The sequence below is a fragment of the Perognathus longimembris genome, chromosome 5 (genome assembly GCF_023159225.1).
Source record: "Perognathus longimembris pacificus isolate PPM17 chromosome 5, ASM2315922v1, whole genome shotgun sequence".
Classification (NCBI taxonomy): Eukaryota; Metazoa; Chordata; class Mammalia; order Rodentia; family Heteromyidae; genus Perognathus; species Perognathus longimembris.
Window position 1 is genome coordinate 84,674,559 of NC_063165.1, and position 25,865 is coordinate 84,700,423.

The following is a 25,865-nucleotide window of genomic DNA, read 5'->3' on the forward strand; positions in this document are numbered from 1 at the left end:
GAGGCAGTGTAAATACCAGCCCCATGGCAGCCCTCCTGCCAGCTCCTGGTAAAAGCTTTTATAACAACCATTACTTATCTCAATCTACTGTGGCTGTGTTTGTCTTCTGTTTCATTATGGCGGGAGCGAGTTCCTATCCCGCGACTCCTCGCTCTCTGCCTAGCACCGAGCCCACCTTGAAAGCCCCACGCAACTCTTGCTGCGCTCTGGTCTCCGCCTCCCACAACACCGGCCCCTAGGACCTCAGGGCTCTGGGGTTCCTCGCTCCTCAGAGAGCCTTCTGGTTCTTCCTACCAAAGACGGCATCTCTCCCTGTCTGCCCAACCACCACCAAAAACCCCAGTCCCTGTGTTTGGTTTCTCTGCCTTGTTCTTTTATTTATTTATTTATTTTTTTTTGGCCAGTCCTGGGCCTTGGACTCAGGGCCTGAGCACTGTCCCTGGCTTCTTTTTGCTCAAGGCTAGCACTCTACCTCTTGAGCCACAGCGCCCCCTCTGGCCGTTTTCCATATATGTGGTGCTGGGGAATCGAACCGAGAGCTTCATATGTAGGAGGCAAGCACTCTTGCCACTAGGCCATATTCCCAGCCCACCTCTCTGCCTTGTTCTTCCTGCCCCAAGGCCCCCTCAGGCCGTGAGTGGGATATGGTGGCTCTCCTGCAGCCAGCCCCAGGCCTGGGCCGCTCCTGCCGGGCCCTGCCGTGTTTGCCTCAGCCAACGTCAGCTTTCCCACCAGATGCCAGGGCCAGTCCAGATGCCCTAGCCCAGGGTGGCTTCTAGGGGTGTGTGTGTGTGTGTGTGTGTGTGTGTGTGTGTGTGTGTGTGTCCGTCTGTCTGTGTTGTCTCAGAGAGACACCACCTTCCTGGCAGACTTAGGTCGAAGCTCCACCCAGGAGCCATGGCAGGGCCAGGCCTTTTCTTCTCTTTTCATTTGTGTGCTGGAGGCTCCCTGGTGCGTGACAGTTCTCTGCAGCCCGGTGTCTGGCCTGGTTCATTTGCAGAAGGGGAAGAACCTAGTGCCTGGGGGAGGTGGCCCCTGCCTACACCTCCAAGGACCCTCCCCGGGAGCTAGTCCCGCCTGAGGGCCTATGTCCGTCATCTTTCGGGAGCCACCAGGCCATTTCTTTCTGCTCAGTGTTGAGGCTGGGTGTCAGTTCAGCCAGAGAGGAAGGGACAAGCTGGTGGACGCGTGGCTCAGACAGCGTGGAGACAGAGCCGAGGTGAGCTGCCGCTCCCTGTGGACTCCATTGGTGTGGCAGTGTCTATGCCGACACAGACACAGTGTCTGTGCTCTATTCCTATTCTTGTACTTTTCCACCCGGTTCCCTGGGAGAAGCCCGAGCCACCTCCATCTCGGTGGCACTAAGTGGTTGAGCAGGGGACCTGGCTTCGAGGGAGGGCTCAGGTGCTCCAGGAGGAAGGGAACCCCCTGGGGCCGGCGCGGTGACGGTGACTGGGACCAGAAGGGAGGGGTTGATGGGTAGGAGGAGTAAGAGCCCGCCCCGCACCGGCGGCGCCCCCACCGCACCCACCCCCGGCAGAACCTGAAGGCCTGCGGGGTGGTCTCCACACACGCGCCCCTCTGGCTTCGCCAAGGGACCCCAGACTCGGTGGGGTCCTGGGAGAGGTCTTGTGACTTTCTCGAACACGACCTGACACTACCCGCGCGGGGGGCGCGTTCCCCGTGGAGGCGCTCCGGCCCAGTGGCACCCCGTCACGCGCAGGGCGATTCGGCCGCCGCGGGGGACGCGTGAGCGCGGCGGGGGCGCTCGCCCCGGAGGCGCTGCGGGCCCGCGATGGTTCGGGCAGTGGCCGGCGCCGTCCGCGGGCCCAGCCGGCCCACCCCTCGCCGGCCCCGGGCCAGGGCGGGGAGCGGGCCCTCGGGGGGCCAGGCTCGGAGCGCCCGCCAGGAAGGGGCCGCAGTAATCGGGGGCGCTCGGCGGAGGAGGGAGGCGGGCCTCCGGGGGGCGGGGGTGGGGGAGGGGGGACCCCGCGGCGGGGTGGCGGGACGCCCGTGAGGGGCGGGGCCTCGGAGGCGCCGCGCGCCCCGCACTGCGGTGTCCCGCCCGGCGCGGAGGCGGAGGCGGGGCGGCGCCCGCAGAGCCCGCGGGGCGGGGGGGGCGGGGGAGCGGCAGCCCCGCCGCAGCGGCGGGCGTGGCCCAGGCCGCCGGAGGGGCGGCCCCTCGGAGCCGGGGCGGGGTCCCCCTCGGCTCGGCCCGGCCCGCGCCCCGGCCCCGGCTCACACACACCGCAGCCGCCCGCGCCCCGCAGGTGCCCGGAGCCCGGAGCGGAGACACCGCGCCACGCACGGCCCGCACTCGGCGGGGGAGCCACGGTGAGGCTGGGGCTGCCCGCGGGGAGGGGCGCAGGCCGGCTCGGCCCGCCGCAGCCCCCCACCCCCAGGTCCGCGGGGCCCGGCGCCCCTTCGCCCCGCGCCCTCCGCACCCCTCTGCCCCCTCGGTGCCGCCCCTCCCCGTGCTTTCGCCCCCCCCCCCGGCTGGGCATCCCGCTGCGCGCTCGGGTCCCGGGAGGGAAGCGCTGCCCTCGGCCCGGACGCCCATCCCGCTCCGCTCCGCTCGCCCTGGGCTCCCCACCCAGGGCCACTTCCGACGGCGGGCGGCTGCGGGGAGCCCCGGCCGGGTGGAGGGGGGGGGCCGGGAGCGGGCGGGGGAACAGCTGTGACCCCCCCTCCCCACCTCCCGAGGGGCGCCCCGGCGCCGTTAACCATTAACCCGCGGCCCGCCGCGCCCCGGCTGCCCGGGTAACGGGCGAGGATGCCCGGCTCGCCAGCCCCGCGCCTCCGCCTCCGAGCTCCCCTCGCCGCCACCTGTCGTCGGGAGCGGGGGGGGGGAGCCCCGGGCTCCGCCTGGCGACCCCCGCCGGCCCGCCCGAGTCAGGCCGCGCGAAGCGGCTTTCAGGGGCGCGGGGCGCCCGTCCGCTCGGCGCCCCGGCTCACGGAGCCCCCGGCCCCGCAGGCCCGGCCCCCGGGCACCATGCCCGGCCTCTACTGCCCCTCCAGCTGGACGCCGCTGCCCCTCACCGACTCCTGGGTCCGGGCCTGCGCCAACGGCCCGTGCCTCAGCCTGCGGGCCAGGCTCACCTACCGCAACCCGCAGCCGCAGCCCGTGGACGGTGAGGGCGGGCGGCGGGCGCGCGGGGCGGGGCGGGCGCGCGGGGCGGGCGCGCGGGGCGGGGCGGGGCGGGGCGGGGCGGGGCGGGGCGGGCGCGGCGGGGCCCGGGCGGCCCGCGACGCCGCCTTCCGCCCGCCCGCCCCTCCCCGCAGGCGTGTTCGTGTACCCGCTGGCCGAGGCCGAGGTGGTGTCGGGCTTCGAGGCCGAGGCCGCCGGACGCCGCGTCTCCTTCCAGCTGCAGAGCCGGCGCCGCGCGCCAGCCGCCTGCTGTCGCGCCCTGGGCTCCGGGCCGGGGGCCCCGACGCCGCGCCGCTGCGCGCAGGGTGAGGCCCGCGCCGGGCAGCCCCTCGCCCCGCCCCTCGCCCCGCCCCGCGCCCTGCACGGCCCCGCCCCGCGCCCCGCCCCGCGCCCTGCACGGCCCCGCCCATCGCCCCGCCCCCGAGCCCTGCACGGCCCCGCCCCCGCGCCCTGCACGGCCCCGCCCCCGCGTGGCCCCGCCCCCTCCCTCCAGGCGTGTTGGGTTTTGTTCTTTTCTTTTTCTTTCCATTCATTGATTCATCCCAACTGTCGCGGACGGGCACCCGGCCCGAGGTCCCCAGCCGGGGAGGCAGACGGCACAGCACGCAGCGCACAGCTGGTCCTGGCACCAACCTGCCAGTCTCTGGGGGGGGGGGGAAAGGGCCACCACACACGCGCACACACACACGCACGCGCGCACGCACACACGCGCGCCCACATGCACCACACACCCAGGCCCCCCCAGAGCCCCTCATCTTATGCAATCTGCACTTCCTCAGCCAGGCTGCGTGTGGACTGGCTAGCTTCCGGATCGAGGGTCAAATGGATGGATGAATAGCCTAGGTCTTCAACTCCCCAGTCACCCTCAAACCACACACACACACACACACACACACACACCCTCACCAATAGGCCTCTTTACACCTCCCCGCTCTGTATTCCCATGGTGTAGCATGTACTTTTTGTGGGTGAGCGGGTACCAGGACTGGGAGCGTGAACTCCGGGCTGGAGTTCTGTCCCTGAGCTCTCTTTGCTCAAGGCTGGCACTGTACCACTTGGGCCACACCCAACTCCACTTTAGGCCCTTGGGTGGTTAATTGGAGACAAGAGTATCACCGACTTTCCTGTGCCCAGGCTGGCTTCGAACGGTGATCCTCACACTTCAGCCTCCTGAGTAGCAAGGATCGCAAGTCTGTTTGCATCTGCTCTTTAGGATTCATTCAAATGTCACTCCTTGGGAAACTCTCCCTTACTCTTCCACGAGCAACTGATTCCACACGTCTCTTGCTTTCCTAGCATTGGGGGCCACCAAATTACAGCACTTAGGAGGAATAGTTACCGTGGGTCTGCATGTCTGTCTCTCCCTCTGCAGCATTCACTCCTAAGCGTGCGACTGGATTTTTATGTCACAGAGAACCTGGCTCAGGGGCCCAGGGAATGCGGGGGGAGGAGGTAGAAGTCCAGGTCTGTGCTGGGGTCTGTGGCTTGCGCTTTGTGCTTTTATTCATTCATCTGTTCGCTTGAGTCTTGCCCATGGGACTTATCCCTCTGAGAGGATAGAATCTGGTGGTGTCAAAAATTGAATTAAGCCTAGCAGATGGTTGGAGAGAGGCAAAAATGAATTCTGGGCGCAGGCCCCAAGAACATTCTCCAAGGAGGGGGAAGCCAGATTTTGAGTGGAAGGAGGGTAGGACTAGGTGGAGTAAGAAAGTAGAGGTGACCGTATGAGCAAAAGTTTGTAAGTAGCTTATGCCGACAAGTGGTAATGCAACATCTCGTGTTTGTAGTGATTTATACTTTGCAAAGCTCAAGCACTGATCTAAACCTTATTTGAATCCAGGAGAGATGAATAATGTGTGTTGTTTCTGTTCTTTTTCATAGCAACAGCCACGTGTATGCTGGGTGTGTTGCAAACCTTATCTCATTTGTTCCCCTATGTGGAGATAGAGTTAGCATGATTCCCATTTTGTGGAGAAGGAAACTGAGGCTCCTAAGAGGACTGATTGTCCAAAGACACAATTAGCAGTCACGGAAACGAACCAATCTCCTACTGCATCAGGTCTTTGTTGGCTAGGGTGGAAGTCCCTTTTTTGTCTCTGTCTTTCCTTGCCCTCTACCTTTCCCCCCCTTTATTTATTCAGCAAAGTTTCTTGAGAGGATAAGCAGGTGGTTTTTGTGAGGAAATAAGGTAAGATGGGTGTGGAAACTACTGACCCTACCAATCCTGAAGTGAGTCTGCAGTGTTAGGAAAGTGTGTGCAGGTACGCCTATGCAGTTTTATGTCCCCTAGCCCACTAAGAAGATTGCCCCCCTGGCCTCTGTGGGGTAGAAGCCTCTGGAGCCCGTGTAGTGGGCACTGGGGTGCGGCTGGCCATTCATGAGCAGAGCATGTGAGCAGAGCGGATCGGGGGGGGGGGGCCTTTAAGATGATGGCGCTCCAAGCTTGAAGAGGGGCAGGCAGGGAAGGAGGCAGAGCGTTTGGGTCCCTTCAGAACCTTGGGACTGGATGTGCTCCCTTCGCTTCCGTCTTCCCTTCGCCAGGACGTGCCAGTGTCACCGTGCCCTCGCCTGAAAGCAGCCAGAGCCTCCACCACGAACCCGTCCCCCCCCCCCATCTGCTTCCGGTCCCCATCCTGCATCACGATACCCAGGCTTGGCGGCTCCGTGCCTGCTCTCAGCTCCGTCTTCCCCAACCCCCCCCCCCCCCCCCCGCCGTTGGCCGCCCCTCTGACCTCCTTCCTCCCTCCTCACAGGTCACCTTGTCTTGGATCTGGCCCAGGCCCGGTCCACGCTGGTGCTGCCCACCGGCCTTATCGCTGCCGCCGGCACCATGACGGTGACCCTGCACAGCAGCCGGGAGCTGCCCTCCAGGCCTGACGGGGTGCTGCGCGTGGCTCTGCCCACCGTGCTCACCCCACTGGCCCCCCCAGGCCCTCCAGGGCCCCCCAGGCCTCCGGGGCTCTGTGACGACAGGTTGGGCCTATGGTGATTCTCTCCGTCCCTCCCTCGGCTTCTCTGGGTCTAGTGCGGGTGAGGGGGCTTCGGCAAGCGGCCCCGGGGGCTGGGCAGGGTGGGGGCCAGTCAGCGGAGGGGTCCGGGGTGTGGGGAGTGGCCGGGTGACCCCCCTGGCGCTTCCTTCCAGCCCCACCAGCTGCTTCGGGGTGGGCAGCCCTCAGGAGGAGGGGCTGGCCCGGGAGGAACCGGCCGTCCCCCCGGATGTGTTCTCCGGCCCCGCCCGCTGCCCTGCCCCCTACGCCTTCTCCTTCGAGATGCTGGTGACCGGCCCGTGCCTGCTGGCAGGTGGGTGCCCCTGGCCTGGCCTGGCCTGCCCCTCCCAGGGTGGCGGACTGGGGAAGAATTCAAGACTCGGGGGTGAGAAGAACACAGGGCACGGGGAAGATGAGGACCTAAGTCTCAGGAGCCTCAAAGCTAATAGCAAGAGCGTCCCCCGGCCACTCGGACAGCCCCATGCCGGCGCTCATCGTCTCCTCCCCAGTAATGGATGGGGGCAGCCCAAGTGGTGAGTGGGCTTCTCTCTGTGCCAGAGGTCAGGGAGGATGCCGATTGGTGGATGTGTAACCCTCTTGCTAGCTGGGAACAGTGCTAGGAACAGCACATCCCAGCCCTTGGAAGCAGACAGTCCCCTCCCTTGTTCACCTGACCCTGCAGAGCAGAATCAGGGCTGAGATGCGTCGGCCACGGCCATTGACGCGTGGGAAGGCGGGCCATGTCTGCGTTCTGCATGCTGGCTTGAAGTTCGTAGTTGGGGTGACGTGACCCGCCCCCCCCCCCCGTCCTTCAGGCCTGGAGAGCCCGTCTCACGCCTTGCGAGCAGATGCCCCCCCTCACGCCAGCTCTGCAGCCACCATCTGTGTCACGCTGGCAGAGTGCCACCGGTGTGACCGGGCCTTGGAGATCCTGCTGCACCCCAGCGGTGAGAGACGGGGGCCCACAAACGGGCCCACTCTAACCCGCGCGGAGCGCGTTTCCAGGACAGATCCTGGGTCTCGGGGAAGATGGATGACGTGGGCCCTGGGGCACAGGGAGGCGGAACCTGTAGGACCCTCTGAAGACAGGGGGACTGGGCCAGCCAACGATGGTGGAGCACGCCTGGAATCCCAGCTCCCAGGATGGAGGACCTTGGCAGAGTCTGGTGTGAGACAAAAGCACACCGTCGAGCGGGGGTGCCAGCGGCTCGTGCTCGTAACCGTAGCTCCGCAGGACGCGCCTGTCTGAGGACCAGGCTCGCAGTCAGCCTGAGCAGGGAAATCTGTAAGATGCCCAACATAGAGCCGTGGCTCAAAGGAGTAGCGTTCTAGGCTTGAGTGCAAAAGCCAAGGCACAGCAGCCCCCAGGCCCTGAGTTCAAGCCCTAGTAGCAGCACAAAAAAGAACGAAAAAAACCCCTCCATGATCTTACCTGACAACCCAACTAAAATGAAGAGGCGGGGGCATGGCGTCAGTGCCAGGAGACCGGAGGTGGAGCCTCCGTCCACCGGGAAAGGGAGGGGGGACGGGGGAGGAAGGGTGGGCCCCAGCGGCCGGGCTTCCCCTGACGGAGCCGGTCTCCCGCTCCTCAGAGCCGCATCAGCCCCACCTGACGCTGCGGGCCGGCAGCCTGAGCGCGGCCGAGTACGAGGCCCGGGTGCGAGCCCGCCGCGACTTCCAGCGGCTGCAGCGGAGGCACAGCGACGGGGAGCGGCAGGTGGGCTCGGGCTCTGGACCTGACCGCTGGTCTCAGTGCTGACGGCTCCTGTGTGTGCGGGGGCAGGGGGGCGGGGGGCAGGGGGGCAGGAGGGGCGGGGGGCAGGGGGGCAGGAGGGGCGGGGGGCAGGAGGGGCAGGGGGGCGGGGGGCAGGAGGGGCAGGGGGGCAGAAGGGCAGGGGGGCAGGAGGGGCAGGAGGGGCGGGGGGGCAGGGGAGCGGAGGGCAGGAGGGGCAGGGGGCAGGGGGGCAGGAGGAGGGGCAGGTCCCAGGCTCCCGGCGGGACAACAGGGCCTCTTGTCAAGTAGAGGGCGCGTTAGTATCGGGGTGGCGAGGCCCCAGGGAGGCCCTCTGGGGTACAGCTGAGAAGGAGCCCTGCGCCTCGGTTCAGATCACCGCAGCGCAGGTGCTCTCTGGGCGGCCGGTTCATTTCCTAGCCGGCCCCCCGCCGGGCCTGACCCCCGCTGCCCGCGGCCCCCGTGGGCTCAGGTGGGGTTCCTGCAGCGGCGCTTCCACAAGGACATCCTGCTGAACCCCGTGCTGGCGCTGAGCTTCTGCCCCGACCTGAGCGCTCGGCCCGGCCAGGTGGCCACGGCGACCCGGGAGCTCCTCTTCCTGCTGGACGGCAGCTGCGCAGCTTACAAGGCCCGTGGGGCTCCGGGGGGGGGGCAGCCCTGGGGAAGGAAGGGGGGAGAGCAGACTGGGGGGGGGAGGCTCCCTCGTTCTCCCAAGGACAAGCAGCTGCCGGGCCTCCCTTACCTGCCAGGGAGGGCCTCTCCCCCCCGAGTCCTGGCCCGGGAAGGCCAGTGCTTCCCCCTCACATCGCCTCCCCGGCCCCCGGCCCTTGCTAGGACGCCCTGGTGTTGGCTGTGAAGTCCCTTCCGTCTCAGACGCTCGTCAACCTGGCCACCTGCGGGACCTCCGTGCGGCCGCTCTTCCCCGAGAGCCGGCCTTGCACCGATGTGAGTGGGGTCGGGCTTGGCGGGGGTGGGGGGTGGGGGGGCGCCATCTCGGGGAGCTGGTTCAACCCAGCGGGGTGCAGCCTGAGCCTCTGCACCCAGGACACCGTGAAGACGGCCTGTGAGAGCATCGAGAGCCTGCGGCCGGCGGGGGCCTCTCCGGACGTGCTGGCGGCCCTGGACTGGGCTTTGGGGCAACCCCAGCACAGGGCCCACCCTCGGCAGCTGTTCCTGCTCACGGCGGTCCCGCCCCTGGCTGCCACCAGCCAGCAGGCCCTGGAGCTCATGAGGTGGCACCGGGGAGCAGCCAGGTATGGAGGGGCCGTAGGGCCAGGTGGCTGAGATCCGCCCTTCCCTTGAGGACGCTCCAGAAAGTCGGCGTCTTCTCTTCGCTGTCAGGTGCTTCTCCTTCGGGCTGGGGACCCCCCGCCAGCCGCTGTTACGGGACCTGTCGGCCCTCAGCAGGGGCCAGGCCTTCTTCCTGAGGACTGGGGAGAGGCTGCAGCCCCTGGTAGGTGTGAGCCTGGTCCCCGGTCGCCACAGGTCGTTCTTCCCTGTTACACCCCAAATCTGAAACGGGGCCCATCAGAGGCCTTAGGAGTCTCTCCCACACCCACCGGGACACCTCCTCACCTCCCACCTGAAGTCCCAACGGGGGGAAGAGCTGTTGGTGCTATTTGGGGAGTGGGGGGTGGAGTTGGGGGGCTGCAGAAGGCCAAAAGTAAGGGGGCACATCCCCGAGTTTCACCTCCCTGTGGCAAAGGTAAGGCCCGGAGACAGGCCACGCCTGATGACTTGGCCCTCAGTCCCACTGGAGTTCCAGTGCCCGGTTCCTGCCCCTGCCCCTGTGTTCCTTCAGTCCAGGGCAGAGCGGGGGGCATCAGGCAAGGACAGCCTGTCTGCTCCGTCCATCTTCCTCCTGTTCCCCCGGCCACTCTCCGCAGCTGGTGCAGGCTCTGCGGAAGGCACTGGAGCCAGCTCTGAGCGACATCTCTGTGGACTGGTTTGTGCCTGATGCCGTGGAGGCGCTGCTGACACCCCGGGAGATCCCCGCACTCTACCCTGGGGACCAGCTGCTCGGTTACTGCTCGCTCTTCAGGGTGGACGGCTTCCGGCCCCGCCCTCCAGGGGTAGGCCCGCCCGCCCTCCCGCTCTGGGTTGCAGTAGTCGAGTCTGGGTGGCTGAAGTCTCTTCTTCCCTTCCCATGTCTCTGTTGAGTGCCCTTACTATCCTCTAGGGTCCCACAGAGATCACACTGGGACCCCTAAGGTGACATCCCTCATGGACTCGTCTAGTGAGCTGTAGGAGTTTAAGAAATAGTAGTTATTATTATTTACAAAAGCTGTATCATCCTCGGAGGACTAAGCACGCGTGTACCTCTTTGATTATGAGAGCTATATAATAAGTGGTGTGACTCTTTGCCTGCCTGCCAGGAAGACCAGGGCCAAACCTAAAGCCAACCTCCCCAGTATTTTGTTAGCCCTGTGGATAAATACTTGTTTCTTCCTTCTTAGGACTGATCTTTCACATCTGGCTTATTAGCTTTGTTACCTCTTACTGTGAGTGATCTTAAAATGCTACCTGAAAGATCAGTGTATAGCTGCAATCGATTTTCCCCCACTGCCATTCTCTCTAGGGCCAAGAGGTGGGCTGGCAAAGCTTGGGTGGCTCTGTGTTCCCATCCCCAGAGGAGACGCCATCTGTCACCAGCCCCGGCACCGAGCCCACAGGCACCTCAGAGCCACCGGGAGCAGGCACGGTGTCCGCGGACCTCTCCAGCCCGTGGGCTGCCGGGGACTCGGAGCACAGTGAGCGCCCGGGCTGGCCTGCGTGTGTGGCTCGTGGGAGAGGGCGGAGGAGGGGTTCGGGGCTGGGGCCCATCCTCCCGCCTCCCTCCCAGCAGGTTCCGAGGCGCTCACGGACCCAGCCACGGACCCTGGGCCCAACCCCTCCTCCGACACGGCCATATGGAGGCGCATCTTCCAGTCGTCGTACATCCGGGAGCAGTACGTGCTCACCCACTGCTCCGCCAGCCCCGAGCCGGGCCCGGGCTCCACCGGCAGCAGCGAGTCCCCAGGTTCTCAAGGCCCGGGCTCTCCAGAGGGCAGCTTTCCCGGGGAGCCCCCTTCGCAGCAGGGCTGCCGCAGCCTGGCCTGGGTAGAACCTGCAGCTTCCCGCTCCTGCCCCCTGCCCGCCCCCCCACCAGCCTCGTTCAAGGTGAGAGTCGTTCCAGCACACGTTTATGTACCACCCGCTCGGTGGCAGACATGGTGCGATGTTTACTATCGAGTCTAACCAGAGAGATAGAGGGGTCAACTGTGACACAATGCAATCCGCCGTGAGCACAGGGACAGGGTATTATGGGGCTCAGAGTTAGAAGGGCAGCGTCAGGGTGACTCAGGCACTTAACAGCCATGTCTGGGACCATAACTAGAAGCCGGGAGAGCAAAGGAGATGAACACAAGTGCAATCAAGTGGCCACTAAGAGACAGACAAGGGGCACGCAGCCAGTGGCGTATTTACGTGAGATGGCCAGAAGGTCTGCGTTCCTTGACCCGTGGCCCCGTGTCTCGCCAGCAGGCAGGAGCTTTGAGCGCTGAGGTGCTGGGTCGTCAGCACAGAGCAGCCCTGCCTGGCCGAAGCCTCTCATCTCCCCCAGGCCGGGCAAGCCCGGCCCCCCGACAACCTGGGCGCCCTTCTCTGGGTGCCGTTCCAGATGGGCCAGGCCCTGAGCCGGGCCCACAGCTGGGGCAGGGCCTGGAGGAGTCAGGTAAGAGCTGGACGGGAAACTAGATTCCCCGACAGCACGGGAGGCCGAGGGAAGACGGAGCCCAGAGCGCCCCCCTGGCCACCTTCTCTCTCCAGGAAACCTGCTCTCCCCCATGGACTGGGACATGTTGATGGAGCCGCCCTTCCTGTTCACCGCGGCGTCATCCGAGCCCGCTCCTCCCGCAGCGCCCTGGCCCCCCCAGGCCCCCCGGTGCCACGTGGTGATCCGGGGCCTGTGTGGGGAGCAGCTCATGTGCTGGGAGGTGGGGGTTGGGCTGGAGACACTCTGGGGACCTGGGGATGGCCCGCCGACTCCACCCAGCCCTGCCGGAGAAGCCCTGTGGGACCAGCCATTCCACCGGCTGACGGCCGCCTCCGTGGTCCGGGACAACGAGCAGCTGGCTCTCCGGGGAGGGGCTGAGACCACGGCTGACCGGGGTACGTTGCTAGGAAGTCCAGCTGGGACCCAGGGCAGGGATCACTCCCTTCTTCAGTTTGTTCACAAAGGGGCTGAGATGGCTCACCAGCTTGACAAGGTAAAGCAGTAGGCGGGGCAGTGAGAAAAAGTGAACATAAGATGGTTCCAGAATGAAGCGGTACACACGCCTGCAAGCATGAGGTCCGCATCTGACAAGCTCCCAATACGCAGGGAGATCAACCTTGTAAAAACTAACAAGACGGGGCCGGGAGTTTGGCCTCGTGGTACAGTGTTTGCCTGGCATGCACGAAGCCCTGGGTTCGATTCCTCAGCACCACATACCCAGAAAAAGCTGGAAGTGGTGCCGTAGCTCAAGTGGTAGAGTGCTAGCCTTGAGCAAAAGGAAGCCAGGGACAGTGGCAGGAAAAGTTCATGAGACATCTCCAATTAACCATCAGAAAAACAGAAGTGGTGCTGTGGATCAAAGTGGTAGAGTGTGCAAAAGAGCTCAGGCCCCGAGTTCAAGCCCCATGACTGGCCTCCCCCCAACCCCAAAGGCCGTGCCAACAGAAAAAGCAAAGAGGCTACTAAACTTAGTTGTGCCGAAGCGGTGCCTCAGGCCTGTCATCCAAGCTAGAGGAGGTGGCAATCAGGAGGGTTGTGATTCAAGGCCAATCTCTTGTGTGTGGCACAAAAAAGTTCACTATTTAAGTTCATGGCTACAGGCATGGCTCAAGCAATAGAGAACCCACCCAGAGTCAAACTCGAGTACAGCCAAAAAGAAGAGAAGAGCAAAGCAACCGGCTCCCCAGTCACATTGGTCAAGTCATAGGGGCTACAGAACACTTCCATGCCTGCAGCTCTGTGAGACAGTGCTCAAAGGAGCAGAGGAAAAGCAGAGGAAAGGCGAAGACAGGAGGGTCGCGAGGAGTTCAAGCGGGAGGGTCCTTGCATAGCAGTTTAATCTCTCAACGCTGGAGGTTTCTGCGGGTGGTCTGGGGTTCCCACCCTGCTTTGAGTTTCTGGGTACAATGTGATCACTTCTTACCAGAGTTGCATCTGAGCGAATCCTGAGCCTGGGAAGGTATTTTACTCAGTGGCAAGCGGGATCTGGGTGGGCCTCGGCGGCTCACAGCTCTAACCCTGGATACTCGGGAGGCTAAGATCAGCTCACGGTTCAGAGCCAGCTGGGGCAGGAGAGCCTGTGGAACTCCATGCCCAGCTAACCAGCGCAACGCTAGAGGCACGGATCGGGTGGTGGAGCACAGTCACCACGAGAGTTTGCGACCCTTAGGTCCGAGCTTGGAAAAGAGAAACACGCACACAGGCGCACACGGGGGAGGGGCACGAGCTGGGGGGGGCACGAGCTGCGGGGAGGGCGACCGACGGCGGGGACGGGGCACCGCACGCGGCTCCTTGGGTTCGCAGGCCACGCCCGGAGGTCCTGGCTCCGAGCCCTTCAGACCAGCAAGGCCAGCTCTGCGCCCTCCTGCTTCACCTGCCCCGTGGCCGTGGACGCCGCCACGCGGGAGGCGCTGCCCGGGGCCCTGCAGGTGCGGAGCTCAGGTAGGCCCGCCCCGCCCCGCCGCGCGGCTCCTCCGGGACTGCGGTGGGCGCGAATCTGACCCCTCTCCTCCCGCAGAGCCGCCGGAGCCCCCGGGCCCGCCCGCCTCCCGGGGCCGCCCCGCCGCGGCCGTCCCCGCCGAAGGTGCTGCTCGCGTGGGGGCCCCGGAGGGCGCGCCGGCTCCCCGCGGGGCTCCAGGGGCGCCCTCCCCACCGGGCGCGGGGGGCCTGGACCAGACCGACAGCCCCGAGCCCGCCGCCCCCGGTCCTCGGCGCCCGCCCCTCCAGCCTCGCCCGGGCCCGGCCCGGGAGGGCAGCAGCGAGGGCGGCCACGCCGACTACCTGCCCCTGGTGAGGACTCGGGAGGGGGCGGGCGGGCGGCGGCCCCGGGGCCGGCCCCCCCCCCCCCCCCGCTCGCTCCCTCCCCCTCCTGTCTCCCCAGGTGCGGCTGCAGGAGGCGCGGGGCTCCTTCCGCCTGGACGCCCCGTTCTGCGCGGCCGTGCGCATCCCCGGCGAGCGCCTGCGCCGCGCCTCGCCCTTCGCCGCGCACCGGGCCAGCCTCAGCCCCGCCTCGCCCGCCTCGCCCTGGGCGCTCCTGGGCCTGGACGGCGCCTGCGGCCCGGCCCCCAGCCCCGGCTCCGAGGGCCCGGCCCCGGCGGACAGCGGGCGGGGCTCGGACACGGCCTCGGAGGGCGCGGAGGGGCCCGGCGACGCGGACCCCCGGGGCCGGGCCTGGGCCACCGCGGTGGCGCTGGCGTGGCTGGAGCACCGCTGCGCCGCGGCCTTCGGCGAGTGGGAGCTGACGGCCGCCAAGGCCGACGGCTGGCTGCGGGCCCAACGCCTGCCCGACGGGCTCGACCTGGCGGCCCTCAAAGCGGCGGCCCAGGGGCTCTTCCTGCTGCTCCGCCACTGGGACCAGAACCTGCAGCTGCGCCTGCTGTGCTACAGCCCTTCCAGCGTGTGAGGCCGCCTGCTGCGCCCATCCACCCGTCCGTCCGCTCACTGCCACCCAGGGCCGGCTGCGCGGTGCCGGGCCAGCCTGTCCCCCACTGCTCCTCACCCCCCCCCATCTTCCACCCCACCAAGTGCCTGCCTGCACTCTCTTCCCTCTCCTTCTTCCCGTGTGCGCTGCGCTCTCGGCAGCATCGTGAGGGGAGAAGGGAGTCCCCGTCCCCACACCCTACGCAATAAAGTGCCTATCAGGACTCGAGTCGTCCGCAGGTGTCCGCTCCCCCCGCCTGCTCCGGCCCGGTCACTGCCTCCCACGGAGGCTGCCCGGGGCGGGCCTGGCGGGATTTATTGGGAAGAGCGCGGCCCGGCGGGCGTCAGTGGGCTTTCTTGCCGGGCTGGATGCTCTTGGGGAAGGACTGCGGGCCCAGCCAGAGCTGTAGCAGGATGACCGCGTGGCAAACGTGCAGGGCGGCCGAGCTGCAGGACGTGGACGGGTACGTGTTCCAGGAGAGCTCGATGAGTCCCAGCACCAGCAGCCTGGACATGAGGAAAAGGCTGCAGGTGTTATTCCGGTTCAAGGCTTGCCCCCCTTTGGCTTCTCGTGTCCCAACCCCGGCCCCCCCGCCCCCCCATCTACCTCCTCCACTAGCCACAACCTTGGGACCAGAGCCTCCCCCCTCTCCACTGCCCAGGTTTCCCCAGCCAGTACCTGAGCAGGTGTGTGAGCCAGCGGGCAGGCATGGCCCACAGGAGGTAGGGCAGAGTGTGGAAATACCACACATAGAACTGGTAGTGAAGGGAGCGGCTAAAGCAGATGCCGATGAAGTTGGAGGTGAACAGGGTGGAAACAATCTGTACATGATGGTTAAGGCCAAGGGTACGGGTTGAGGTTGAGGTTGGGGATCCCAACAGAATGGAAAAAAATGTGGGGTCAGAGAGTACCCGGCTCTGCTCTTCCTACATATAGCCCTCAAGTAAGTTTCTTAACCTCTGTGGACCTGTTCCCCAATTAGGAGACAGTAACACGGAGGGCCAGAGGCTGAATGAGTTTAGTCCCTAACTAGCTGTCAAGTTGGCAAAATTACTTCATCTCTTAAAGCTTTAGTTATGCCTTCTACAAAATTAAGAGTACTTCCTTACTTAGAGTCTCTTTGTAAGCTTTAAATGTTAGAATGGATGGAAAGCTTCGGACAGCACCAGGCAGATAGGACACGCAGTACCAGTATTCATAATGCTAGCTCAATATCTAGAATTGAGAATAAAATGTACTTCAAGCAGGGAGCAAGTGGCTCACACCTGTAATCCTAGTTACTCAGGAGGCTGAGATCTGAGGGTCATAGTTTGATGACAGCCCAGAGCAGAAGAGTCCCCATGAGACTCTTATCTCCAATGAACCACTCAAAAACGGGAAGTGGCACTGTGGCTCAAAGTGGTAGAGTGCTGGCCTTGAGTGCAAAGAGGCTCAGGGACAGCGCCCTGGCCTGGGAGTTCAAGCCCACAACAGACAGACAGACAAATAAATAGTACTTCAACATGGAACATGCTCGGTGTAGTATCTGTTGAAGAAAGGAGCTCTATAAACAGACTCTCCTTCCCTCCAGGCCATCTGCCCAAGGTCAATGGCACTGGGACTCCATCTTCACCAGGGGCGTTCAAGACTTACCTTCCAATAGTTTAAAGGATATGATTGGGTGTGAGGGGCTGGGGTGGAACCTTCCTTTTGGAGGGATCCTTCAGCAGCGACAGGATACTTTCCCCTGTCCTGGGGAGAAGCCATTCAGATAGTTCATCAAGCCCCTACTGTGAACCAAACTCAAGGCTCAGTCCTGCGAGCTTCACATCCCCCACGAGTATCCCTTAAAGAGCTTTCACTCCTTTCCCCAGATCGACCCATGGTGTGGTGCCGATCTCTCACCTGTGCCATCTGCGCAGGGCAAACAGCAAGAGCAGGGCAAGGTGGGCAGCCAGCAAAGCGAGGTGGAAGCCACGGTGCAGGAAGAAAGCTTCGGGGAGGAAGCGCCAGTTAACTGTCCAGCGGAAGAGAAACTGGCGGCTGAGGTCGAAGGAACGGGACAGGTAGCCCACGGGGTTTTCCAGCAGGAAGGGCAGTCCCAGCACCACCTGAGAAGGAGCGTGGCGTCAGCGGGGCTGTCAAGGTTTGCCCCACACTTCACACGAGTCTAAGGGGGCAGGAGGAGGGGGGCCCCAGAGGTTTCCAAACAGGAAGGGCAGAAAAGTCATCCCCACAGCTACCCGCAAGTCTCAGCTGGCACCAAAGAAACGGAAGAAACCGCTGGTAATAATGCTTTAAGGCTTGGATTTCCCCGGTCCTACAGAGAGCCAGGAAGCCTTCCAGAGCTCAGCTGCTTTAAGAACCTTATTTTAGAGCTAAGGGAACTAAAGCACAGAGACAGTGGCTGCCCAGCTCAGAATCAAGTCCAAAACTGCCTCTTGGCTTTGAAGAAGTCTCATGGGATGGAAGGCCTCACAGGATGTCTTCTTCATCGGAAGGGAAGGTGGGGGGTGGAATACCTGAAGTGCAGCACAGATGCTCAGCTTAGGGAGGGCACCACGGAAGCCAAACTGAGTGAGAAGAAGGAACAGCAGCCCAGGGGCGAAGAGCAGCACGTTCATCTTCACAGAGACGGCCAGGCTGGCGCGGGCAAGGGAGAAAAGCCATGAATATCAGCCCCAGGGAAAGACGTACCCACCATCGCTGGGGCCCACAGTCAGAGCTACTGGAGGAGGATAAAGTACCTCAGAAAAAAAGCTGAAGGACACCAGGCTCTAGCGGCACACGCTTATAATCCTATCTACTCAGGAGGCTGAGATCTGAGGATCACGGTTCAAAGCCAGCCAGGCAGGAAAGTCTGTGGGACTCTTATCTCTGATTAACCACCAGAAAACCAGAAGCAACTCTGTGCTAGCCTTGAGCAAAGAACTCAGAGACAGCACACAGGCTCTGAGTTCAGGCCCCACTACCACCACCACCACCACCAACAAAAAGCTGGAGAGGGCAGCGTATACATAGTTTCCATGTCCAGACTGAATGAACACATACGGAGTGACCTATTTAGTGCACGGATCAACTTGAACTTAACAGTGGGACTTGTGGGAGAGGCTGGGACAGGATGTGTGTACACGTGTGGAAAAGCGGGGGTCAGGAGCTGACCGGACAGGAGCTTCCTAACAGATCTTAGACTTGGTGAGTCCCCGAGTAGCCAAGGTTATCTGGTCCTTCCTGCTGCTGCAGAAAACTGGGGAGATGGAAATGCTGGAAGCGAGAGGAGGGCAGGAAGGGGTGTTGACCTGAAGCAGCAGCAGCCCCAGCTCCAGCGCCGGGCCAGGAAAAGATTGACGCTGAGGAAGAGCAGGGCCATGGCCACCGGGTCATTGAAGAGCCGCAGCACAAAAATGGAGTGGACGCGGTATGAGGCGCAGCACATGAAGAAGAAGACAAAAGGCGGCACCTGAGGGAGGGTGCAGGGAGAAGGAGGGTTGGCTCCCTCCCTGTGAGCCATCCTCACCGCCCACTCCCTCCGGCTGGGGTCCTCTGGTGGCGGGAGCACGGACTCACCTTACAGGTCTGGTGGTAGATTAAGAAAACGAGCAGCAAGGTAGCCAGGTAAAGCAGAGCAAAGATGTTCTGGGCCATCCGGATGTCAGTGCCCTGGCCAGTGGCGTAGTACAGCCCCATGAAGATGTAGACGAAGCCAGCTGGGTAGCTGGCACGAGAGAGTGTGAGCCTGCGTGGGGAGAGCCAGCCCGGCACCCAGCTCGCCCCACGCCCTTCCGGGACCTCCCCTCCCCACTCACACAAGCGGCCCGGTGTCACCCTGCAGCCGCGTGTAGTCATACGTGCCGTTGATGACACCTTCCACCTGCGTCATATAGGTCTTCCAATCGATCTCTGTATCTGGAAGAAGACAAGACGGTCTGGTTATTTCTCAGTGAACCACGTGTCTGCTTCTGAGACAGTTCTGGCTCATGCTCAGGGCTTCTTCCATCACCACCCCTAATCTGCCTATCTAACATCTCTGGGTGTATTCAGGTACCTACAACTCAACGCTGACTGCATGATTTTCCTTTTCACTTCGAATCTGCTCTCCTTCCGGGATTCCACGAATAGCACCACAGACCCAAATAACATCTTTAATACACCCACCTTCGAGTCCTGCCTATTCATTCTAAATATCCCTGGTAGCTCATGCTTCTATACTCTCCTCAATTCTGGGTCTAATAGAAATCTCTAGCCTCCACAACACTACTGCCTCCTACACAGTCTCCCAGCATCTACTTTAACCTCACTACAATTTATCTTCTACGCGACAACAGAGAGCTTTCTTAATTACAAACCATTATCACACCTCTGCTTAACACATGGAGGCTGGGAATGCGGCCTAGTGGTAGACTGCTTGCCTAGCATGCATGAAGCCCTGGGTTCAATTCCTCAGCACCCCATACACAGAAAAAGCCAGAAGTGGAGCTATGGCTCAAGAGCCAGGGACAGTGCTCAGGCCTGAGCCCCAGGACTGGCAAAAAACAAAACAAAACAACCCCCCCCCCAAAGGCTCTGGGGACAAAGATCAATCACTACTATTACTATGTTAGAACAAAGAGCCTAAAGATCAGTGATCTAGGAAGGATGGGGTCGGGGGTCCATGTTCTTAGCTACAATGCTGACGTTTTTAACCCCTGGTCCCCGAGTTCATGAGCTGGGCACTGTTACTGAGCTTTTTCAGGTCAAAGCTCGTGCTCTACCACTGGAGCCACTGCTCTACTTCTGAATATTTGGAAGTTCACTGGAGATAAGAGTCTCATGGACCTTCCTGCCTGAGCTGGCTTGAACCACAATCTTCAGATCCCAGACTCCTGAGTAGTTAAGTTACAGGCCCGAGCCATGGGTGACTGGATAATGCTGCCTTTCAATTTTTTCTTCATTTTTAAGATATAACTTTATTGTCATTGTTACGGTATTATGCAGAGGGATTCTCATTGCATACATCAGGTAATAAGCACACTGCTTTTTTTGGACAATACCACCCCTTCCTTCCCTTTCCCCTCCCTACAACAATGCTTTTAAACAAGGGTTTCAATTCAGATTCAATTCAGTTCGGATTTCATTGTTCATTTCTTCAAAATAAGGGGCTTGGACTCCAGGGCCTGAGCACTGTCCCTGGGTTCTTTTTGCTCAAGGCTAGCACTCTGCCACTTGAGCCACAGCGCCACTTCCGGCTTTTTCTGTTTATGGGGTGCAAAGTAACCTAACCCAAGGGCTTCATGCATGCTAGGCAAGCACTCTACCACTAAGCCACATTCTGGCCGCTTTCTTTTTGTTTTTTGGTGCTCATTTGAGCACCATGGCACCAGCTGAACTTGGGGCTTGGGTGCTGTCCTTGAGGTCTTTTGCTGAAGGCTAGCACTCTACTACTTGAGCCACAACTCCACTTCTGGATTCTGGGTCGTTAATTAGGGATAAGTTTCATGGACTTTATTACCCAGGCTGGCTTTGAATCCCAATCCTCTGTCTCCTGAGTACCTAGGATTACAAGTGTGAGCTACTGGTATGCAGCTGGCTGTGTGTATGTGTATGTGTACTGGGGCTTGAACTCAGGGCCCAGGCACTGTCTCTTTACTTCTGTCACTCAAGGCTTGAATGAAAAGCTGTGACTTGAGTTATAGCACCATTAAACTTGTTTTGTGTATGTGTACTGGTCCTGGGACTTGAATTCAGGGCCTGAGTGCTGAGTTTTTCTGTTACTGTTGTTGTCTTTTCTTTTTTAGTACTGGGGATAAAACCCAGGATGTTGCACTTGCTAGGCAAAGAGCTATGCCCCTGAGGTACATCCCAGCCCTGTCTATCTGAGCTTTTATTGCTCAGGGCTGGCTGTGAACTGTGATCCTCAGATCTCAGCCTTGTGAGTAGCTAAGGTTACGGAGCCACCAGGCCCAGCCAGGCCCAGCAGGAAGGCTTTCTTTTTTCTTTTTTTTTTTGGCCTGGAGGTTTTCCACATGGAAGTCTCTCTCCTGAGAGGGTTCTTTCCCTCCCCCTTTCCTAATATCTTTGCCTGGCTAGTTCCCGTTAACTATTCAATGAAATTCCCTAACTACTTATGCTTGGTGTTTTGTTTTCTGAGACTGGGTCTTGATATGTAACTCAGGCTGGTCTTAAACTTTGAGATCTTTCTGTTTTAGCCTCCAGAGGGCTGGAATTACAGTTGTACCGAACCACAAGGGCTGGGACCTGGCCCTTTCATATCCTTTATAGCACCCTGACTTACAAACTGCCTGCTATCTTTGTTGTACATCTGCTACTTAACGTAATGGCAGACCAGTTTTAAGTAACACTCAACGAATATGTGTTGCATGAATCCTCTTCCACAGAAACCTGAGACGGGCCCAGCCGGAAAAGGAGCAACCCAATAATAACACCCATTGTACTCACAGGGTCAGAAAAATGCCTATGGTTGGCCCGGCACCAGTGGCTCACGCCTGAAAGCCTGGTTACCCAAGAGGCTGCGATCGGAGGATCGGATGGATCACAGCTGGAAGCCAGCCCGGGAGCCTCACCTCCCACCACCCTCCAGAAAACCGGGAGTGGCTGTGTAGTAGTAGAAGGCTAGCCTTGAGCTGGAGAAGGCTGCGGGACGGGGCCCAGGCCCCGAGTTCAAGCCCCACGACCGATTCCCTCCCCACCCCCCCACCTCACCCCCAGAGCCACAGCGAAGAGGGGATTTTCGAGACCTAATCACTGGCTTCCAGTTGCACTTGCTCGGCCTGGCCGCGTTTCCGGCGCCGGCGGAGGAGCCGCCTCTCCACCTCGGGCGAGCAGACCGGGGGGTCGGCCGCCGCGGGAGGCGCCCCGCCGTCCCGCCCGGGGTCCGGGCCTGGGGGGCCGGGCTCTCCCTCCCGCCCCGCCCGTGCCACGCGGCGCACTCACATGCCACCCTGCGAATGACCCAGAAGGTGATGCCCACCTCCGCCAGGCAGAGGCAGGAGGCCACGAGCAGCGTGTAGCGCGGCTCCCGCAGCAGCCGGCGCCGCTCCTGCCAGGCGCGGTGCAGCCAGCGCGCGCAGACGCCCGCCGCCGGGGCCGCGGGACCCGCCCGGCCGCGCCGCCGCAGCCCGGCCGCCATCTTGCCGGTGCCCCGGCTCTCGCGGGCCTACCTCCCCGCGGAAACCCGGCCCCGCGGCCCTCGGGTTCCGCGCCCGCCCCCGCCCCGTCCCCGCCCCCGGCCGGCGTCGCCCCGCAGCCCCGGCGGGTCGCCGCGCTCCCGCCTGCACCGCTCACGCGAGGCGTCGCCCGCAGCGGCCTCCACGGGCGGACGAGCGAGGACAGCGCCCGGCCTCAGAGGCGGCCGGCGGAAGGCTGGTGCGGGTAAGTGCTCTTCCGGTCCGGCCGCCCTCGACCCCCGCCCCGCCCTCCCAGCCACGCCCCCGACTCAGGCCCCGCCCCCAGCGCTGGGCCACGCCCCAGGCCGCTGGGTCCCCGTCGCAGGGCCCAGCCCTCCCAGCCCCGCCCCCGTCGGATAGACACGCCCCCAGTGGCATGGGCCTCGCCCCCACGCGCTGGCCTCGCCCCCGTCGCAGGGCCCAATCCTCCCAGCCCCGCCCCCAATCGCAGGGCCCGCCCCCACATCATGGCCACGCCCCCGTATCAGGCCACGCCCTCGCCACAGGGCCCAGCCCTCCCAGCCCGTCCCCCTCGGAGAGCCACGCGCCCCGCCGTAGGCCCCGCCCCCCGCCATTTCCCCCCCTCTGGTGCGGTGGCGGCGAGTCCCCCGCGCGCGTCTTCGTGGATCGCGTCGGGAGCGGAGCGGAGGGGGCGTGGTGGGGAGCCCGGGTGGGCCTGGGGGACCGCAGGAGCGGGGGCGCGGGGCGCGACGGGCCGGCGCGGGCCGGGAACCCCGGAGCGGAGCGCCGGGACTTTCCTAGCCGGAGGATCGCCGCGGGAGCGCCGGGCCGCGGGCGGAAGTCCCACGTGTTTGTGCGGCGGGCAGGCGGGCGGGCATGGCCTCCCCTCGGGCCCCCGCGCCCGGGCCGCCGTCGCCCCGGCGGAACTCCGAGTACGGCCAAGTCCAGTACTGGGACCGGCGCTACCGAGGCGCGGCCGACGCCGCCCCCTACGAGTGGTTCGGGGGCTTCGCTTCCTTCCGCGCCCTCCTGGAACCGGAGCTGCGGCCCGACGACCGCATCCTCGTGCTAGGTGGGTGCCCCCGGCGGCGCCGCCCGGCCCGGGGTGGGGTGGGGGCGCGGGGGGGTGAGCCGGCCCTGACCCCCGCTCCCCTGAGAGGATGCCCCGGGGAGACACCCCAAGCCCCGGGAACCCGCGGGGAGCGGCAGCCGCGTTTCCCCAAGCGGAGCCGGCGCGCGCTCGTGGGATCGGGCCCCCGTGGGCACCCGGCGCCTAGGTCACCCAGGGGGGAATTATTACCCCCTAAGCAGAAACTCAGTCTGGATGCCCCCGGGGTGTTACCGCAGGAATGGGTGCGTGGCGCCCCCCCCCCGGGAGAAAGGACCGGGAGCCACCCCCGGGGCGAGCCGCTCCGCCCGGGGTGGCGCTCCCTCCCTCCCTCCCTCCCTCCCTCCCTGCCGTCAGCCTCGGAGGCTCTTGGTGAAGTGTGAGCGAGCCGGGAACTGCTTTCCACCACGGGTCGTTGTGATGTGATGTGTCCTTCAGTGTGTGTTGGCGTGTGTTTGCACCTGTGTGCACACGCCCCGATACTGGGGATTGAACTCGGGGCCTGGGCTCTTTCCCTGAAGCTCACGTCTAGCACTCCCGCTACTTGAGCCACAGCGCCACTTCTGTTTTTCTGGTGGTTAATTGGAGATAAAGAGTCTCATGGACTTTGCTGCCGGGAATGGCTTTGGACAGCGATTCTTAGAATTCAGCCTGCTGAGCAGCTAGGATGACAAGGGTGAGCCACCAGCACCTGCACTGTAAAAGCCTTTATATGTAAGTGAGATGTCTGACATATATATATATGTATATATATATGGAATACCCGTATACATACGGTGTATATGTACAGAATAAATAATAAACCCATTGTGTGTCTCTGCCCTACTCAATTTAAGTGAAGTAGAAGGTGCTGGTGACTCACGCTTATAATCCTAGCTATTCAAGGGGCTGAGATGTGAGGGTCACCGTCAAACCAGCTTGGGCAGGAAAGTCCATGCGACTTTTATTTCCAATTAACCACCAAAAAGCTAGACATGGAGTTATGGCTCAAGTGGTAGAGTACTAGCTTTGAGCAAAAGAGCTCAGAGACAGCACCCAGGCCCTGAGTTCAATCCTTAGCACTGGCACCAAGGTACTTGAACTTGAGACCTGGGCGCTGTCCCTGAGCTGCTGCTTTTTTTTTTTTTTTTTGCCAGTCCTGGGGCTTGAACTCAGGGCCTGAGCACTGTCCCTAGCTTCTTTTTGCTCAAGGCTAACAGCACTCTACCACTTTAGCCATAATGCAACTTCCAGCTTTTTCCATTTATGTGGTGCTGAGGAATCGAACCCAGGGCTTCATGCATGCTAGGCAAGCGCTCTACCACTAGGCCATATTCCCAGCCCCCTGCGCTTCTTTTACTCAAGGCTAGCACTCTACCACCTGAGCCACAGAACTTCTGGCTTTTTCTGTTTATGTGGTGCTGAGAAATCGAACCCAGGGCTTCATGCATGCATAAGCCATATGCAGAGCCATATTCCCGGCCCCAAGAACTTTGTAACTTTTTGAACCTCAATCCTCCTATCTTCACCTTCTGATTAGCTGTGATTGTAGACATCCACTATCATGCCTGGCAAAAACGGGTGCTTCTATACTGGAGTTTTAAGGTACATGAGAGATTTCTAGAACAATGCCTTGCAGAATAAAATGTATATGTATATCTCGTGTATATCTCCGTTTTCTGTGTGTTCTCCCAAGAACCCTTTCACCCTCGGGGGAAAGGTTCTTGAATTTTGTGATTGTGAACTATTGTATTTATAGATTTACCATAGAGCTATGTGCATCAGAATCACCTGGTAAGCTTGATCCTACTCTGAGATTCTAATTCTAGGGAGTCTAGAGTGGGTTCCAGAAATCTATTTTCAACAAGCTCAACAGCTGATTCTCATGCTGGTGGTTGGCAGAATAACACTGCTGTAAAATCTGCTTGACTAGGAGGTATCCTTTTCTGAACAGAAGAGATAAAAAGTCTAAAATTGTAAAAGTTATCCAGGTGCTGGTAGCCCACACCTGTATTCCTAGCTACTCAGGAGTCTGAGATCTGAGGGTCACAGTTCAAAATCAGCCTGGGCAGGAAAGTCCATGAGGTCTTATCTCCAGTTAACCACCAAAAAGCTGGAAGTGGAACTGTGACTCAAGTGGAGCCAGCCTTGAGTGGAAAAGCCAAGTAAGAATTCAAGGTCCCTGGGGCTGGGAATATGGCCTAGTGGTAGAGCGCTTGCCTTATACACATGAAGCCCTGGGTTCGATTCCTCAGCACCACATATATAGAAAAAGCCAGAAGTGGCGCTGTGGCTCAAGTTGGTAGAGTGAGCAAAAAGAAGCCAGGGACAGTGCTCAGGCCCTGAGTCCAAGCTCCAGGACTGGCAAAAAAACAAAACCAAACAAGAGTTCAAGGTCCCCAGTACCCATACCCCCAAATAAGTAAGAGCTTTCCAGATAGCTTAGATCTCCAAGGTCAAAGAACAAAACACAATGTGGTGAGTATCCTATGTTCCATTCCATATCAGTAAATAAAAATTGAGAACCTACCAGGTGCCTGGGTAGATGCTACATAGGCCCTTTCTAACTTAATCTTTATGACTCATACTAAAGATGAATAAAAACAAAGATAAATATAAAGGAAATTATTCTAGATTTGGGAACTGTAAACTTTTTCTGAATGTAGCCAGAATTACAGCCATCGGCACCCGGCAGAACTTTATTTTCAAAACAGATGATGCACCGGACTTGGCAACCCCTGCTTTGGGTCACCGTGTTAGGCCGGGTTCTCCAGAAGCAATTCCCAAGGTGAGGGTTCCAGTCCAGTCATTCATCAGATTAAAGCTCCCAAGAGAAATCGGAGGCACAGGGAAAGGGAAGAAGCCAAGCAAAACTGTGGACTCAGGTCAAATTTTCCTGAGCACAGTTCAGCCCAAAGAGTCACATAAACTACTAGAAGCAAACACATACCCAAACCGAGACACATACAAAACTTGCTAGAAAGGAGCCGGGCACTGGTGGCTCACCCCAGTAATCCTGCCTATTCAAAAGGCTGAGAAGCCGGCCTGGGCGGGAAAACCCAAGAGACTCTTCTCTCTAGCTCCAGCAGTAGGTGGCTTACGCCTATAATCCTAGCTACTCAGGAGGCAGAGTT

General features: G+C 61.4%; 3 protein-coding genes across 8 annotated transcripts in view; 2 read left to right on the top strand and 1 right to left on the bottom strand.

The window, feature by feature from the left end:
- Positions 1-2,992: 2,992 nt before the first annotated feature.
- Positions 2,993-14,587, top strand: Vwa5b2 (von Willebrand factor A domain containing 5B2). Its single transcript, XM_048345867.1, has 18 exons — positions 2,993-3,131; positions 3,283-3,453; positions 5,902-6,121; positions 6,291-6,448; positions 6,951-7,082; positions 7,728-7,852; positions 8,340-8,495; positions 8,702-8,812; positions 8,912-9,120; positions 9,209-9,320; positions 9,754-9,939; positions 10,446-10,617; positions 10,713-11,026; positions 11,390-11,579; positions 11,675-12,016; positions 13,425-13,583; positions 13,639-13,910; positions 13,975-14,587. The coding sequence occupies exons 1-18, from the start codon at positions 2,993-2,995 to the stop codon at positions 14,521-14,523; spliced, it is 3,717 nt and encodes a 1,238-aa protein (XP_048201824.1). The 3' UTR covers positions 14,524-14,587.
- A 196-nt stretch (positions 14,588-14,783) lies between these two features.
- Alg3 (ALG3 alpha-1,3- mannosyltransferase) lies at positions 14,784-21,671 on the bottom strand. Of its 5 annotated transcripts, none has more exons than XM_048347242.1 (9): positions 21,451-21,666; positions 18,327-18,426; positions 18,088-18,235; positions 17,820-17,980; positions 17,043-17,163; positions 16,426-16,631; positions 16,196-16,272; positions 15,220-15,364; positions 14,784-15,047 (listed from the first exon to the last, which is right to left on the bottom strand). In XM_048347242.1, exons 1-9 carry the CDS (start codon positions 21,644-21,646, stop codon positions 14,885-14,887), a joined length of 1,317 nt encoding a protein of 438 aa, XP_048203199.1. In that variant the 5' UTR covers positions 21,647-21,666; the 3' UTR covers positions 14,784-14,884. The 5 variants fall into 5 exon arrangements, with proteins under 5 accessions (XP_048203199.1, XP_048203203.1, XP_048203200.1 ...); XM_048347246.1 differs by having other exon boundaries at positions 21,488-21,663; XM_048347243.1 differs by lacking the exon at positions 16,196-16,272 and having other exon boundaries at positions 15,220-15,362; positions 21,451-21,670.
- Positions 21,672-22,481: 810 nt separating this feature from the next.
- The window catches only part of Ece2 (endothelin converting enzyme 2), a 39,201-nt gene continuing 35,817 nt past the window's right edge, over positions 22,482-25,865 (top strand). For both annotated transcript variants that reach the window (XM_048347248.1, XM_048347247.1), the window contains exon 1: positions 22,482-22,716. In XM_048347248.1, the coding sequence (XP_048203205.1) occupies positions 22,521-22,716 (196 nt within the window). In that variant the 5' untranslated portion in view covers positions 22,482-22,520. The remainder of the gene's footprint in view (positions 22,717-25,865) is intronic.